The sequence below is a fragment of the Bos javanicus genome, chromosome 10, assembly GCF_032452875.1.
Source record: "Bos javanicus breed banteng chromosome 10, ARS-OSU_banteng_1.0, whole genome shotgun sequence".
Lineage (NCBI taxonomy): Eukaryota > Metazoa > Chordata > Mammalia > Artiodactyla > Bovidae > Bos > Bos javanicus.
In genome coordinates, this window is record NC_083877.1 from 12,348,322 (window position 1) to 12,365,825 (window position 17,504).

The window sequence follows — 17,504 nt, forward strand, 5'->3', positions numbered from 1 at the left end:
TGGGTCTTCTCACCCTAAGATATCTTTTCATTTCTTTCTTATCAACAGATGCTAATAGATTTGTGAAATTATGGGATATTTTCATTTTTCCTTTGTGCTTTTCTGTTTTTTTTGTTTTTTGCCAAATTGTCTACATTGAACACATATTATTTTTGTAAACAGAAATAGTAAATGTAACTAAGGAAAAAATACATCAGTTAAGGAAGATGAGAAAGTTCTGAAGTTAAATAGTGGTGATGGTTGAACAACAGTGTGAACGTATGGAAGGCCGCTGAGCTGTACACTTAAAATGTCTGAAATGGTGAATTTTGTTATGTATAGTTTACCAAAATGGAAAAATATATACAATTCTGTAAAACTCGACTTGAGTCTCAGCTCCTTCAAGGTTACCTTCCAGATCTCACCAATCCAAACCTATTAAACTCATTAAATATCTGAAATGCTGTATATTGGCAATGAAAGTGTACTTTAAAAAGAAAACATTGGAAATGTTAGCAATTAAAACAAAAAATATCAGTGGAAAGGTGTCTAGTTTGGGATTGAATTTGTAATAAAAACACACTTTTAAAAAAATTACTATTTAAAAAAATCATTTTATTTACTTATTTTTGGCAGTGCTAGATCTTCGTTCGGCGAAGGCAATGGCACCCCACTCCAGTACTCCTGCCTAGAAAATCCCATGGATGGAGGAGCCTGGTAGGCTGCAGTCCATGGGGTCACTAAGAGTCAGACACGACTGAATTACTTCACTTTCACTTTTCACTTTCATGCATTGGAGAAAGAAATGGCAACCCACTCCAGTGTTCTTGCCTGGAGAATCCCAGGGACGGGGAAGCCTGGTGGGCTGCCGTCTATGGGGTCGCACAGAATCGGACACGACGGAAGCGACTTAGCAGCAGCAGCAGGTCTTCATTGCTGCATAGACTTTTCTTTAGTTATGTTGAGCAGAGGCTACTCTCTGGTTGCTGTGAACAGGCTTCTCATTGCAGTGGCCTCTCTTGCAGAGCACAGGCTCTAAGCTGAGTGGGCTTCAGTAGTTGCGGCTCCCAGGCTCCAGAGCACAGGCTCAGTAGTTGTGGCTCACAGGCTTAGTTGCTCCATGCCATGTAGGATCTTCCCAGATCAGGGATCGAATCCATGTCTCCTGCACTGACAGGCAGATTCTTTACCACTGAGCCACCAGGGAAGCCCATACATACACTTAAAAAAAAAAAAAAAGATAATTATATAGATAAAACAAAGTTCTGCATGAATGAAAATGATTCAAAGTTTATTACAATACATGATTCATCTCTGAGTATATTTACGTAGTTATAATGATGTAAACACTGAATATTGATCTAAGTAAAACTGCAGTAGAACTGCTCTATTGAAAAGATGAGGAGGGGGGTAAGCGGTGTGTGTGCTTGGTGGATATGGGAGGGAAAACAGCTAAATTCTAATCTTTTGTAGTGGGATACCACTAGATAATGAAATAAAACTGGAAAAAAGAATCACAGAGTAACGTTACAAACATGTTATTTAGAGATTTTAGAACTTGACTCCTTAAGCTATGCGGCTATGTAACTATGATAGAATTAAAACTTAAAAAAAAAGAGATGATACAAGTACTGTTCACATGGTGGCCCCCCTGCCCTGAGCCATCCTTCCTCCGCAGCTTTCTACACCACCTTGCTGAGCCCAGCAGCTAATTCCTGCTGGAATCACTGCTCTTGGACACCCACTTGTGCCTAAGGCCAGCTTGCCCCTGCAGGCCTGGGTTTGGAGTGGCTCTTTCTGTCCCCTTGTGTGGGGCCTCTGTACACCCAACACAGTGGGCTGAGACCAGCTCTCTCCCAAGGTCTCTGGAAGCTCCGCCTGTAGCTGGATATACTGACTGTGGCAGGATGCTAGCCCTGCCTTCTGCGGAACTGAAGGTAGGTGATGCTGGTCACACTGTCCACCCATCTTTGGAAGCTGCACCCTCCATGCTGGAGTCTGTGACCTCCCTCAGCCCCTGGGGGCCCGAGTCCTCCCCAGGCCCTGTCCTACCTAATAGCCTTTTTCCTCTTCACTTTCCCCATTAAAGTATATATGTCTTAGGGGCTTCCCCAGTGGCTCAGTGGTAAAGAGTTCGCCTGCCATTGCAGAGTCCGCCTGCAATGCAGGAGACACAAGTTCCATCCCTGACCTGCGAAGATCCAATATGCCTCAGAGCAGATAAGCCTGTGCACCACAACTGTCGAACCTGTTCTCTAGAGCCCAGAAACGGCAGCTACTGAGCCCACGGGCCGTAATTACCAAAACTTGTGCAACCTAGAACTCGTGCCGTAATTACCAAAGCTTGCGCACTCTAGAGCTCGTGCTCTGTGACCTGAGAAGCCATGCACAGCAAACAAGGGTAGCCCTCACTCTCCGCAAGTAGAAAAAAGCTTGCACAGCCTAACAAAGACCCAGCAAGGGCAAAAGTCAGTCAATAAAGTTTAAGTATATATGCTCATGACCCACCTTCTCTTCTGGTCTCTCAGACAAACTGAATCTGTGGAGGTGCAGCCACCAGGAGAGGGGCAGGGGGCAAATGCAGAACCCCATGGGCTCTCACTGTTCAAGGCCCTTACAGCCCATCCCAGCACTCCCCTTCCCTATCATAGCCCTCCCCAGCCACACTCAGCTTCCCGCCTTCCAGAGTGCCAGCTCCCAAACTTTACCCGCTTCATGCCTGTGAGGAAAGGATTCTTTGCCTAGAATGACTTACTCTCACCTGGAGAAACTCACTCCTTGACACCTAATCCAAATGCCACCTCCTCTGTGCAGCCCTATTGACCATCCTCTTTTCTTGTAAAAAATTTTTTTTATTTATGTATTTCTTTTTGGCTGCTCTGGGCCTTCGTTGCTGTGCATGGGCTTTCTCTAGTTGTGGTGAGCGGGGGCTCCTCTTCATTGTGGAGCGTGGACTTCTCATTGTTGTGGCTTCTCTTGTTGCAGCTCCTGGGCTCTAGGGTGCACAGGCTTATTTGTTCCAAGGCATGTGAGATCTTCCCAGATCAGGGATTGAACCAGTGTCCCCTGTACGGCAAGGTGGATTCTTAACCGCTGGGAAGCCCTGACCATCCTCTTTGCCATTGCCCAGAGGAAACAGTCACTCATATTTGTTGAGTGCTGTGTGTCAGATACTGGGAATTCTGCATGCATTTTTTTCATACTGAAGTTCACAGCAGCTCCATGAAGTAGTACCATTAATAACTCTATGTTATAGAAGAGGTGGCTGAAGCACAGAGAGGTTAAGTAACTTGCCCAAGGTCACACAGTAGGAAGTGATTCAGTGGGAGACAGAAAGATAGACTCTCTAGGTCAAAGCCCCTTGTTCTAACTGCCATTCTTCCCTGCCTCCTGGGGGTGGGGGGGCTCACACAAGACTCAGCACTCGGCATCTCTCTTTGTACTGACCCTCTTTTATTTATACATCTATGTCCACTTCTGGACTGAGAACCCTTGGAGAGTAGACTGACTCCTCTGAGCATTCTCAGATCCCTGAATCCTTCAGCATGAGCCAGGTCATGGCAGCTGCTCAACTCATGTTGCTTGCTCAAGGATGAGTGAAGCCAGGAATAGCATTCTGCTTCTGCACTGTGACCTTGGACAAGGCACACAACCTCCCTGAGCTCTCATTTCTTTCTCTGGCGGAAGAAAATAAAAAAGCAACCTGGTGGACGGAGGGTATTAATACTGCATAACTAATCTTAGCTTACTATGAAGATCAAATTGAACATGATGCTGTCATGAGGAAATATAGTGTAAGCAGTGGGGCACTCACCATATAGGTGCTAGCAGTTGATATTCAGGGTTTCCTTGGTGGCCCTAAAGAACCAGGGTGCCAATGCAGGAGACATAAGGGATATGGGTCTGATCCCTGAGTCAGGAAGATCCCCTGGAGAAGGACGTGGCAACCCCCTCCAGTATTCTTGCCTGGAGAACCTCCATGGACAGAGGAGCCTGGCGGGCTACAGTCCGTACAATCACAGAGTCAGACATGACTGAAGCAACTTAGCACGCAGCTGGTATTCAGAGGGAAATGTGTCAACTGCTCACAGGTAAAACATGTTATGCTAACAGGGGTATTACAGTTAATGATACCTTCATCCAAGTTAATGTATAATTCTGGAAGATCAGCCTTCAGTCAGGCCAATGAGAAGTATCTGAGGTCAAGGCAGAGCCTGGTCACCCCCATGGGAGGCTTCTGTCCCCACCCTCCTTACTCGTCCTGGAACCTGGTCTTCTCCCAAGGTCTCTGGGGCTGGCTCATGTTCCCCTCCCCACCCAGCATCTAACTTCTCCCCATGGCTTGAGTCTGACAGCTCAGGTCTTGGAAAGCAGACTGCTCCCCTTGGCAGCCCTTCACTCCTTGGAGGAGATGAGGTCAGATCAATGGCAGGAATGCCAACTTCATAAATGACTTCCAACATGTTGACCTCACCGCAACTCCGTGAAGAAGGTATTAGAACCCCACTGTAGAGTCCAAGGTTACAGAAGCCAAGGGCTTGCTCAAGAGCACAACTGCTGGACTCGAACACAAGTCTATCAGATTTCAAATATGCTAGTCTTTCTCATGCTCCCCCTTCTTTCTCTGGGCAAGTTCAGGGAGATTCATATCCAAGACCCACCCAGTACAGGCTTTCTGAGCTCAGCATGAGTCCCCAGAGGAACTCAGATTTCAGGCAAATTCCATATTTCCTTGATTCTAAGATGTATTCTTATTCAGTTTTATGTTTCTGATATGGAGATCATAAAAATGATAACAGTTGAGATTTTAGGAAATTTAGAAGGACTCCTGGGACTGCAGTCAAGTGTCTCTTTCAGTTACCAACTGGTTCTGTGCCTTTGTCATTTTACATGCCTGTACCTCAGGGAGTTGGCCTGATTTTTGGCACTGGCTCTGCCACTTGACAGCCATGTGGCTCTGTGGTCCTCTCCGGGATTTAGTTTCCTCATCTCTAAAATGATTGGAGGGGTCACTGATTTTATTTATTTAAATTTTTGGCTGTGCTGGGTCTTCACTGCTGTGCATGGACTTTCTCTAGTTGCAGTAGGCGGTCTTTTCACTGTGATGGCTTCTCTCGTTGTGGAGCACAGGCTCTAAGGCACGCAGGCTCAGTGGTTGTGGCACACAGGATTAGTGGCTCCATGGCATGTGGCATCTTCCCAGACCAGGGATCAAACCCATGTCCCTGCACTGGCAGGCGAATTCTTACCTGGCTATAGTAGGTATGATGGGGAGAGTTAACCAAGTATAATACAGTGCCTAGTCTAACAGTCTCCAATCTAAGTGCAGAAACAAAATCAGAGGCAAACAGTATGGTATAAAATTAAGTGCTAAATCTAATTTTTATTGAGCACTTTTATTGCATGCCAGGCACCAAGTGCCTTCTAGTATATTAGACGAATTTAATCCTCACAATAACCCACTGAGGAGGGTTCTGCTACTATTCCTACTTCTCACTTAAGGAAACCAAGGATCAGAGTGTTGTGTAAACATGCACAAGCCCATAAAGATAGCAAGTAGCAGAGGCAAGGGTTGAAGCCAGGCTCCAAAGCTGACGCTGGTACCATTGTGCAATACCACCTATGTTGGCTGGGAGACTCTCATATAAGCTCTGTAGGGTACCAAGAGGAGCCTGGGTCTGGCCTCAAAGCATGTGTTCTACTAATTAAAAGAAGAGAGGAAACTTTCCAGATGCTTGTGGGTGAGAGAAGAGACCATGTGAGGGAACGTGAGGTGACAAGGGCTTTGAGTGTCGAGTGGATTTGACTAGGGACAGGAGTGAGACAGTGTGAATTTATCATGCCGTTAAGGAGGTGGCAGTGCTCTGCCGAGTGCACTAGTGAGGTGGGAGGTGAAGTCGGTCCTGAGGACCTGCTGAGGGCAAGGTCCTCTCCATCTTCGTTTCCTCATGGTCTACACAGGCCTGGCACATGATTGCTACTGTATTTGGTCAGTGAAGTTGGCAACTGCTTCTTTGAAGTCATTTGGAATTCTTTTTAACCTTTTATTTTGTATTGGGGTATAACCAATTAACAATGTTGTGCCAGTTTCAGTTTCAGAACATGGAAGGGACTCAGCCATACATATACATGTATCCACTCTCCTCCAAACTCCCCTCCCATCCAGGCTGCCACATAACACTGAGTGGAGTTTCGTGTGCTATACTGTAGGTCCTTGCTGGTTATCCATTTTAAATATAGCCGTGGGTACATGTCAATCCCAAACTCCCTAACTATTCCTTTCCCCTGGCAACCATAAGATCATTTTCAAAGTCTGTGGGTCTCTGTCTTGTAAGTAGGTTCTTTGTATCATTTCTTTTTAGATTCCACATATAAGGGATGTCATACGATATTTCTCCTTCTCTGAAGAAAGTCACTTGGAAATCTTTTTTTAAGTAGAAAACAAAACTTTAATGAAAACTTGAAAGCTCCAGTATGAAGTAACAAAATCAACAACCTACAAATCTTTCAGTCCTTTGCCTTTCAAGCAAAATATTCTCTTCAAAAAAATGCCCATTTCATAATAAATATCCCCATCTATAGGCTAGGCATGTCTGAGCTGATACATGGATATAAAATTCAAAAGAGAAGGGAACGAAAATATTTTAAAAATAAAAATCTGAATCCTTTCCTTGAGGTATATAACAATATGGTTACCAACATATTCAGCACCTTGTAATAATCAAGTTACTAATTGGAGCCCTGGAACAGCCCCTGAAATGAAAGAACAAGAGATCCTAGTTGTTCATGAGTCACAAGTTGGCAGCAGAAGAAAAACTGACAGCAACTGGATAGGAACTCAAATACATGAAATCCACATGTTCTGAACAATTACACACTCACTTCAAATAGCTAATAGTCTATAGGGTTTTACAAAAGGAGCTCAGAGCCTGGAATACGAATCGTTGCCCTCTGAGTGATGGGCATTCCTAAAGCATCCTTAATGCTTTTTTTTTTTTTTTTAATCAACAGAGGACTCCATATGAGGGGACCAAACATCACATCTCATCTCACAGATTACCTTGGGTGTAGAAACTTCAGATGCCACTTGTTATTTTGTTGTTTTCGTTGCTGAGTCATGTCTGACTCTGCGACCCCATGGACTACAGACCGCCAGGCTCCTCTGTCCATGGGATTTCCCAGGCAAGAATACTGGAGTGGGTTGCCATTTCCAGCTCCAGGTGGAATTTTTTATCTTCACTTTCTACTCCAACCCAGCATGACATTGAAGGTTCTGGACTGAGGAGGTAGGAGCAGAGACAGGAATGAGGATGGACAGTTGAGACAACGAAAAACAATGACATGGCTCAGCAACACACCATTAAGTGCCCAAGTACGTTAAGTACAGAGGGTGGCATTCACATGCCTGCTGAGGGATGGCACTGTGGCCATACATGTGCCCAGAAACTGAGCCAACATGGAAAATCCATTTCACAGAAGAGCACCGTGGTTTCCAGAACCTACCTGGCTGGAGGACCTTCCTGCAAATAACTGTCACTTGTGAGAAGAATGCTAGAAGTGAAGGTATTAGTCACTCAGTCGCATCAAACTCTGTGACCCCAGGGACTGTAGCCCGCCAGGCTCCTCTGTCCCTGGGATTCTCCAGGCAAGAATACTGGAGTGGGTTGCCACTTCCTTTTCCAGGGGATCTTTCCGACCCAGGGATCGAACTGCATTGTAGGCAGACTCTTTACCATCTGAGCCACCAGGGAAGTCTGAGAACGCTTAACCATGTCCTTCCGCAGAGCGCTTTTCCAGTGAAGATGTGCAGGTGTGGGCAGTGGCAGGGAGTGGGTTCCTGACACTGGCTAAGGACACTGTCCTGTTCCCAAACTTCTACTTCAAGAACTCAAGTAGGGAGCCAATTTAGGTGTATCTTTCAGCAAGGTGCACACAAACTCAGAAATCTCATTCCCTGTGTCAGAGCTGATCCCATGTAATCCATTTCAGTGAGAGCTCACCCCCATCCAGGGTGGCATGGCCAGGGCACCAGATCTGTGGACAGAACTAGGCTGATTATTTAAATCCTGCTAATTCCCCAAATTGCTCCAAGCCCCAAATAAAATTATGGTTATGGATCCTTATACTGCAATTGTTTTAATTCTGCTCCCTCCAAAGCACCAAGGGATCAATCCTTATTTCTCATAACCACTGCGTGGGTGAGGTCAGGCCAGAGGGCCGTCGGAGGCCTTGAGGTCATACACTTGCTCTGACAGGACCCTGGAGCCCAAGAGCCACTGGCAAGTCTGCACTGCCATCCATCTTTGTGGGATGATTATGGCCAGTTTGAAAGCTGATTTTTGACTAGCAATAATCCTGGGTAAATTAAAGAGATCATAGTCTATAAAAGTTTCTCATCTGGAGTGCCATAAATTATATGTGCGCTGAGGCACTAAATTTCTTTAGTTTGGGTGGGTCTGGCTGATCATTTCTGGCTAAAAGTAACCTCAACAGGTTAACCTAGTGCACCTTAGTTTATCCCAGAGTCATTTAAATGTCTTTTTTTCCTTTTTTTAAAATATGTCATGAGGGAAAAAGGATAGGTCTATGGCAGTAGGATGTTTAATCTTTTATTTCTAAATTTTTATATATAAAGTTTAAAGACCATAATATAGAACACAGCATTTTTTTTTTAAAACATTATCCCTTTGAGTATCTGATGTGAAAGCCCTGCTCCCCGGAATGCACCCCCACTCATTCATGGAGTATTTTGCATACAACTTCAGAGGGCTATAGAATCCAAACTGAAGGTCTGTTCTGGAAGAATTATGAGACAAATATAAATTTACTATTTTTAGAGGGGTTCATCTGCTTCTTTCCTCCACCTTTTCTCTAGTTCTGCCCTTAAAGACCAGAGAATTGCCAAAGAAATCTCTGAGGAAAGTATTACTCTGAACTCCCTTGTAACTTCCTAGGGAGCATGCAGAAACCACTGTCAACTCCAAGAGGTATTCCAGAGAAACTGCCAGCTGCTCAGGGAGGAGATGCTGATCACTGGCTCCAAGCATCGCCCACCCTTGGAGTACCAGCTCTGGGTGCTGGGAACCACTTACACATACAAAACACATCACCCTCTGTGTCTGGATGCATCTTTTAAAGTGAAAGATGCTCAGCTGTATCCGACTCTTTGCAACCCCATGGAATATTCAGTCCATAGAATTCTCCAGGCCAGAATACTGGAGCGGGTAGCCTCTCCCTTCTCCAGGGGATCGTCCCAACCCAGGGATCGAACCCAGGTCTCCTGCATTGCAGGCGGATTCTTTACCAGCTGAGCCACAGGGGAAGCCCAAGAATACTGGAGTGGGTAGCCTATCCCTTCTCCAGGGGATCTTCCTGACCCAGCAATCGAACCAGGGTCTCCTGCATTGCAGGCAGATTCTTTACTAACTGAACTATCAAGGAAGCCTGGATGTATCTTTGGTTAGTACCTATACTAGAAACCACATGTAATCAATCACCTTGCAGTCTCCATTCTCCACTGCAAGCACATGACCTTGTTTGTGTGTTTTAACCAGTCACGGTTGCCACTAGTCAAAGCAAGAGTGTACAAATGCGGAATGGGGGAAAAAGGGACATTTACATCAATTAATTTTAGCAGCATCTTTATTGCAACAAAGAACCTGTAATAAAATGCAACAAAACTAAGGTTTCACTTTACATGATTAAAAGCCATGTAGCTGAAAATGAGAAAACCCATAAACTTACTGGAGTGAGACATGCAGTTCTTTTTATACAAGTCAACGCTTCAAACAGCAGGCACTTTATGTTCTAAAATTAAAGACCTGAACTCCAATTGTGCTGAATACAACATAAACTTGTATTTGGGTTATTTAAAAACAAACATACAAACACTACTTCTCTCTCTCTGTGAGGGACTTCTTAAATGATTACCTAGAATTGTCTTTTGACAAAGTAAGAAAAAACTGGAGCCAGCACCTTGCACTAACATGCCTTCATATTTTAGGCTGCAAGATGGATAGGTGAGGTTGGGCTGTGGAAAGGTGAGAGTCAGGAAAGTTTCCTACGTCTGCTGGGAATGGACACTCAGCTTCCATATCTTAGTTTAGATATGGCTATGTCTTTTTGCTTACTTTAAATAGCTCTAATTTGGGTTCCTAGGCTTAAACAAGCACTTTATATCCCAAGCCCCAAACCTCCCACTACACCAAGGAAGACACGTTGAGTTTAACAATTTTAATTAACTTCAGAATGTCATATACTAATTAGAAGTACTGCTTCATTAATAAGCATGCTTAGCATTTACTTCAGAATGGAAAAATTAACCATTTTATGTTATCTTTAAAATGTTTCATAGGAATATATTAATAAATACTTCTTTAAAAATTTGCCTTTTCTACATATCATTTAACTACCATGAGCTGGGATATCTGGATGGAGTCTAGCACTGACAAAGCACTAAGGGGCTGTGTGGCCACGGGTATATTTTCTCCTCTCTATATGGAGGTTCCTCCTCTAAAAAATGAGAACATCAGATTATATCAAAGATATAATAGCTTGAAAGTTCTGTAATTCTATAATAATGAGAGATCTCATAGGAATCATTCCACCTAAAGAGAGACAATGTTACAGAGAGGTGGGATACACTTTTCTTCAAGAAATAAAACAAGTAAAAGTAAGCATCAGTTACCTATTACCTCATTCTTTTGAAAAATCATGCATGCATTGTGACTTCTTCCTCTTATGTGTGAGGCATTGGAAACAAGCCAGGAACAGCAAGAGGGAAAAACCTTCATTCCAAAATTAATCTCCAGACCAAGGGGAGATACAGTTAATGATACCTTCTGCTTTTTTCACAGTGAAAAAACAGCCAATAATTACTGTATGAGGAGCTATCTTGACTATTGTTTTACGTTCTTGAAAATCAGTCCAGTGTAAAAATCACCTATTATTTTCTTAATCCAACTCAGTCCTATAGGAGAGTTTCTTAAAGTAGCTCCACAAATGACTTGCTTTAGAGACACCTGGAAAGCTTGTTAGAAATGCAGATTCCTGGTCTCCACTTAATCAACCAAATCCAAATTTCTAAGAGTGAGGTTCAAGAGTGCATTTCTTTTCAAAAGCATCCAGATGAATGAGATCTTGAGTCTCCCTGCTCAACACACAAGCAACCATACCTACCTGATGGCTGTTCAAGTGCACTCAATTATCAAACCTGCAAAACTCCCCCTTGATGTTTAACCTAGAGCTTTTTGGTTCTCACTAAAAATGTTGCTATACTCTTGCCTTTTAGTTTGTTGCCCATACATAGGGTACAAATAGTTTTAGTGAGGTTTCTACAGATTGCCTGAATTGACTATGCTTTTCCCATTGATTTTAAAAATCAAATTCAGTCAAGTTGTCTTTCTGCATGCAAATTCAGTCAGGTATTTTCCCTCTCTATAGAAGGAGAATGGCCTTTAACTGACTGACAGGGAATGATAACAGAAGCATTCCTTGTGATGGGAGGAAAGCAGATGGCAAGATGCAAAAGGAAAATATCTGTGAATTTGAGAGTCCATGAGGTTCCTTTAAGGTTTGTTTTGGTAAAATACGAGATGCCATTTTGAAAACACAGCCATATTGGGTAAGAGGTTTCAAATGAACGGCTGTCTAAAAGCTACTGTATACCATTTCTACTTTGCATATTATATAAGGATATATCCTCGGAGGCCAACGAGGTCCACAAACAAAAATGGTCTTCAGTAATCAGATACAAACTTAAGTCATGGGGGAAAGTACTTTCTTGGGGAAGAATATTACCCAAATCAATTTAATTTAACATTGAAAAGAATATAAACATATCTCAGCATGGGAAAATATCATAAACAAGAAAATCCATACATATACAGTCATAGGGAAAAGTGTGGTACCTATAATACAGTATAAATACAAAAACAGCAAAACCCAACCCCCCTCCGTGGACAGAACCACCAGGTCACCCTGCCACCTCTGGACGTCTCCCACCTCCCATGTGGCCCTCAAAGATGAGGTCCACGTCTCAAGCACAGTTATCTTTACTAACGGAGGCTGTGCTCTCTAGGATTAGGAATCTATTCACTCTGTAATGGTGAGAGAGAGTAAAATTTTTTTCTTTTGGAATATTGTTTAGAAGTACTGATAACGACTTTCCGAACATTGAGGCTTGTGATAAAAAGGGTCAAACTCTTGGGTGCCTTCTCTGACATTGGCTCCAATGTGACCCAGCTAGCACCCTAAGATGCTAAGATGACAGATCCCAATCAGCACTATGAGCTCCCTTAATAGTCAAGCTCTACGGCTAAATCAGGAACATGTCATGACCACTCAAGAAATCGCTTATAAGCTTTGAACACTGAAAAAGAGAGTCATGGCTGGCTGGGGATCAGTTTATGGTTAAGAGGTTGTCTGGAAACCTCTGTATTTTAAGATCACAATATTTAAATGATGCTCAAATAATTTATAAAGGTTCAAGAAAGTTTCAATTTGCAAGGCTTCCAAAATTAAGAAGAAAATAACAAAAAATTAGAATTGAAATGTAAAAGTAACTGTAAGGAGCTTTTCTTCCCCTGAATAATGTTAGTCTGTAACTGTTGGCAAGAGAGTGATTTCTTAATTCTGGTTTCCTTAGCTAATATTCTAGGAGTTTAAATTTCAATTCTGAAACTTTTTCATGAGTATTTTTGGTCAGATTATACTTCTGCTTAGTTCTTAAGCAGACCCTTGCCTTCTCCTCTCCTTGCCATTCTCCACACCCTGGTCTCCCCGACTCCACCAAAATTCCCTTCCATTGCCCTAAAACTCTGGAACATTTCAGTGAGGAAAATACCCAATGGAAAATGGCACCATTAAGTTTTCTGAAGAATACGAGTGAATGTGTACTTTTTTCTTTTCCCAAAGGGAAAGGAACTGCCTGCAAATATTTAAGCTCTAATTATCTGATTAAAATTTTCCTGCCTGTAATTATCAATATTATAATCATGCTACATATACAGTTACTTGCCTTTATGTGAAAAGAAAAACCCACTCGGTCATATCATTAAAGAGAACCATTTATACTAGATACAATTTAAATTGGCTAAAAACTGGTCAGAGTTTGAATGAAACAAAGTAAGTGTCTTTAGGAGGCCACTAACTTAACCCTGAACAATCGTTAATGATTGGTTAAGTCATAGGTTTAATAGTGATTACTTTATAACATGCTGGATACACCCCAAGCAACGAAGCAGAAGCTATTCAATTACATTTAAGTGCTATCAAATCTGTAACTAGTCAGAGATTCTGGAATTGAACCAAGCCAATCACTAATATCATCATATTTTAACAAATTCCGAAGTATACTGTAAAAATACACTAAGTCCATGAGGTTTCATAATGCTATTAAAAATGAAAATAAGGTAGTATGAATACATAGTGCTAATGTCTTATTTCTTTCAGTGATTCTCAAGGTATTGCTGGGTCCCTTAGAAATACGTGTCATTTAATTGTGTGTGTGTATGGTTAAGGTATGAGATTACTATCCACAAGCTGTAAACACCTGCGTGGCACCAGATGTACTTTCAGAAGTAGATGTTATGTGGCAAGTACCAAAATGTGATGATCAATTCTCTATTGATTAAATTTAAACTTCCTCATTTGGTTAAACAGCCAGTGTACACCAGAGTTCTACACAGGTCAAAATTATATCACTTTCAGAGCAGCAATACGTGATCCAAGGTTTTCTTGAAGGTAGTGCAAAAGATGCAGTTCATAATGTTCTCCAGATTCAGGAACTCTTATGCTGTGTCTCTCCTGAGGATAGATCTTAAAAAACAACAACCAAATCAAAATACAAAAAATAAGAACTTAGTATCTCCTTCCAAAGCTTTCCAGAGATTCTCAACAGGAATAATAACATGGAGCAGAGCTTCTCCAAGATATTGCATACACACCTCCAATGTAAAGGCTCCCCTCCTTTTATTTTTTTACTATTATTAAAACATTTTTTTGGCCATGCCCCACGATGTGTAGGCTCTTAGTTCCTGTCCAAGGTAGGAACCCACGCCCCCTGCACTGGAAGTGTGGCATCTCACTGGGGAAGCCCCTCTTCCTTTTGTAATTCCCTATGTATCACTAAGCTTACAGAAGGATCAATGGTTCTCCAAGTGTGGTTTGCAGACTTCTGGAGTCTTCAGAAACCCTTTCAAGGGATACACAGGGTCAAAACTACTTTCAGGACAAAACTAAGACAAAACTAAGACATTAAGGAATAAGCGTTTATTCACTGTGTTGGCATCTGCACTGATAATGAAAGGCAACGGTGGGTAAAACTGCTGGTGCCTTAGCATGAATCAAATCAGTGACGTACACTTTAGTAAATAAGAAAAAATGCCAGCTTCATTTAAGCAGAAGTTAGAATTTTATTAAATTGCAACCCTTGAGCAGAGGTCTTTTTATATTCTGTGGTGATAAAACGGGCAGAATGCATAAAGCACTTCTGCTACAGGATGTCTGAAGGGAAAGACTTGTACAACTGAGTTTTCTTTCTTTTATCTGTGCCTCGAGGCATGCAAGCTCTTAAGTCCCCAACCAGGGATCGAACCCATACCCCCTGCACTGGAAGTGTGGCATCTTAACCACTGGATTGCCAGGGTCTCTCAAACTGAGCTTATAAATGGAACTCCATTTTCTCACTTGAAAGAAAGACATCTACGGTGATTTAGACTTGGCTATTTGGCAAACATTTTCTCAAAAATAATAGCTGGCTACTTCAAAGACAACATTGACAGTATTTGCTGCTAGTGATAAACTGTGAGATTTTAAGTGAAAATTAGAATTTTGGAAAACTTGCATTCTATCAACTACTATTTCATGAGTTTCCAATACCTGGAAGACTTTTCTCTTGGCATTAGTGGTAGTATTAATGTATGTGATTTAAAAAATATTGTATGATAAAATGAGTCAACAATTAGAAGTGAACCAGTGTTTTCCAGATGACCAATGCATGGATAAAAGATGCATCTGAAGTACAAGATCCACCCAACAGACTATAACAGAGCATGAGAAGTTTACAGATATGGCTTCGGATTCTACACTAAAACTAACCTTTAAGAACTACCATTTGTCCAGTTTTAGTGCAGCAACAAAGAACAGCTATTATTATCTGAAAAAGCTAAAATATTACTCCCATTTCTTAGCTAGGTATTTTGTGAGGCTGAAATTTCTTCATTTACTTTAGCCAAAACAACATTTCACAACAGAAGTAGATATGAGCATTGAGGTGTTATTTCTTATTAAGTCAGATATTAAAGGGATTTATAAATATGTAAAACAGTACTAACTTTCTCACTAAACTTTAAATTGTTTTTCCCCCATTAAAAAAATGTGATCTGTGCTAACATGTAATAATAGTTTATCATTGGTAAATAAATAAATATTTTAAGATTTTCTTAGTCAATGTAAGAGCAATACCCACTGACATAATTCACGTAAAGAAAAACCGTTTGGTATATAGAAGGGCCCCGAGACCCTTGGAAACTGATGCTACAGCAAATATCTCAGAGTTTACCCAAAGAAATGCCAACTGAAACATAAAAGAAGGAAAGTAATATTTTTCATTCCTTACGAGCATATAATCCATGCAAGGAGCAGAAACAAGGAAGAAAAGGAAGAACGGTTTCTCTTAAAAGTTTTTTTTTTTTAATAATGGAGCAATGGAGGTGGGTAACTTGGTTTCTGCCCCAGTGTCAATATAAAATAGAAGAAAATTAAAAGACCATATATTCAGGTCCTAAAAATCCTTTACAATGAAATCAAGTAGCATTTCCTCACCCTTCCAAGGGGAAGAAGAAAAGCAAAGGAGGATAGTGAATGGACTCCTGTCATCTTGTCCACGACTACAAACTGAAAGCAGATACAGACACACAAGTCATGTAATCGGACAGGCCAATTTTCATCCTGACTTCAACAGAACAGAATCTTAACTTTTACCAACTAGAGGCACTGCTAACTATGCCTAGTATTTCAGTTCTCTTAAGCAGACAGTGGCCACAGCTGAAAATTCAACCTCACTCCATAGTTTATTATATTTCAAAGTAACCAATCATGAATCATGACTATATTAATCAGAAAATTAAAATAACTCACCTGTAAATCATATGGCTTTCCAGCCCTCACTAAAAAACTCAGTAATATACTGGTGTGTGCAAAATGAACATTCTCATCCAAGAACCCATGTAAGAGCAGTAAACGATTTGGTCTGGAGAAATGGAAATATCAGAAGATGAGGTAAAATAGAGTATTTGCGAAAACTACTTAACTTGTTAAAACTAACCATAACCTACTACAATAACTTCCTTATACTGTAATGTTAGAATAAGGATTCAACATTTCAATATTAAATTAGTAATATATTAACCAGATGCTACATGTAATGAAAAAAATCAAACGTGTTCAATTTCCTATTAAGATATTATCATACATCAATAATTACAGCATGTCCCTAGAAAAGGAATAATCATATATGCTATTTGTAAAATATACGTAAGCAGAAATGGGATTTTTTCCACTCTGAAACAGTGGTGTTGTGCTGTGCTTAGTTGCTCAGTTGTGTCCAACTCTTTGAGACCCCATGGACTGTAGCCTGCCAGGCTCCTCTGTCCATGGACATTCTCTAGGCAAGAATACTGGAGTGGGTTGCCATGCCCTCCTCCAGGGAAACAGTGGTATACTTAATTAATAAAGATTCTTTTAGCACTTAAGCAATTGCTTCAAATATAACTCACTGCTGCTGCTAAGTCACTTCAGTCGTGTCCGACTCTGTGCGACCTCAGAGACGGCAGCCCACCAGTCTCCCCCGTCCCTTGGATTCTCCAGGTAAGAACACTGGAGTGGGTTGCCATTGCCTTCTCCAATGCATGAAAGTGAAAAGTGAAAGTGAAGTCGCTCAGTCATGCCCGACTCTTAGCGACCCCATGGACTGCAGCCTACCAGGCTCCTCCGTCCATGGGATTTTCCAGGCAAGAGTACTGGAATGGGTTGCCATTGCCTTCTCCTAAAAAACCAAAATTATATGAACTGGCCTATAATTCAGCTTTAAGAAAACAGCCATGCTTTCTAGTAATCCATATAATATTAGTTTTATTTTTGTCATATTTGTAGCTTTCCTTACTATTAAAGACAATCTTAAAAAATACAATTTAAAATTTTAGTTTTAAAGCTTGAACTTACTCAGAGGGGAATTTTTCTGCTTGCATGGCTACAGATCCTAAGTAATAGCCCTGTTCATTCTGGTCAGGGTGACCCATATAACGTTCCGTGTAGCCTGTATCATAGAAGATCCACAGAGTGACTGGGGCCCCGGCAATAGCAACCTACAGAAGATAACAGTGACAGTCAAGTGTGGTTCAGAAAAGAATGGTTAACACTGACAGTCTGTAACTGCAAATTTATAGGCTAAAATTATCTTTAGGCTTTAGCCTCACAACTGTGGTCTCAGGCAACTGAGAAAATCAAAGGGGAATGCCAAGGTC

At 41.6% G+C, this 17,504-nt stretch overlaps 1 protein-coding gene across 4 annotated transcripts in view; it reads right to left on the reverse strand.

Moving 5' to 3' along the window:
• Positions 1–9,603: 9,603 nt before the first annotated feature.
• Positions 9,604–17,504, reverse strand: part of DPP8 (dipeptidyl peptidase 8) — a 54,346-nt gene continuing 46,445 nt past the window's right edge. For all 4 annotated transcript variants that reach the window (XM_061430111.1, XM_061430112.1, XM_061430113.1 and 1 more), the window contains exons 19-21: positions 17,203–17,345; positions 16,120–16,231; positions 9,604–13,797 (exon numbers count right to left, since the gene is read on the reverse strand). In XM_061430111.1, coding sequence (XP_061286095.1) covers positions 13,675–13,797; positions 16,120–16,231; positions 17,203–17,345 — 378 coding nt within the window. In that variant the 3' untranslated portion in view covers positions 9,604–13,674. The remainder of the gene's footprint in view (positions 13,798–16,119; positions 16,232–17,202; positions 17,346–17,504) is intronic.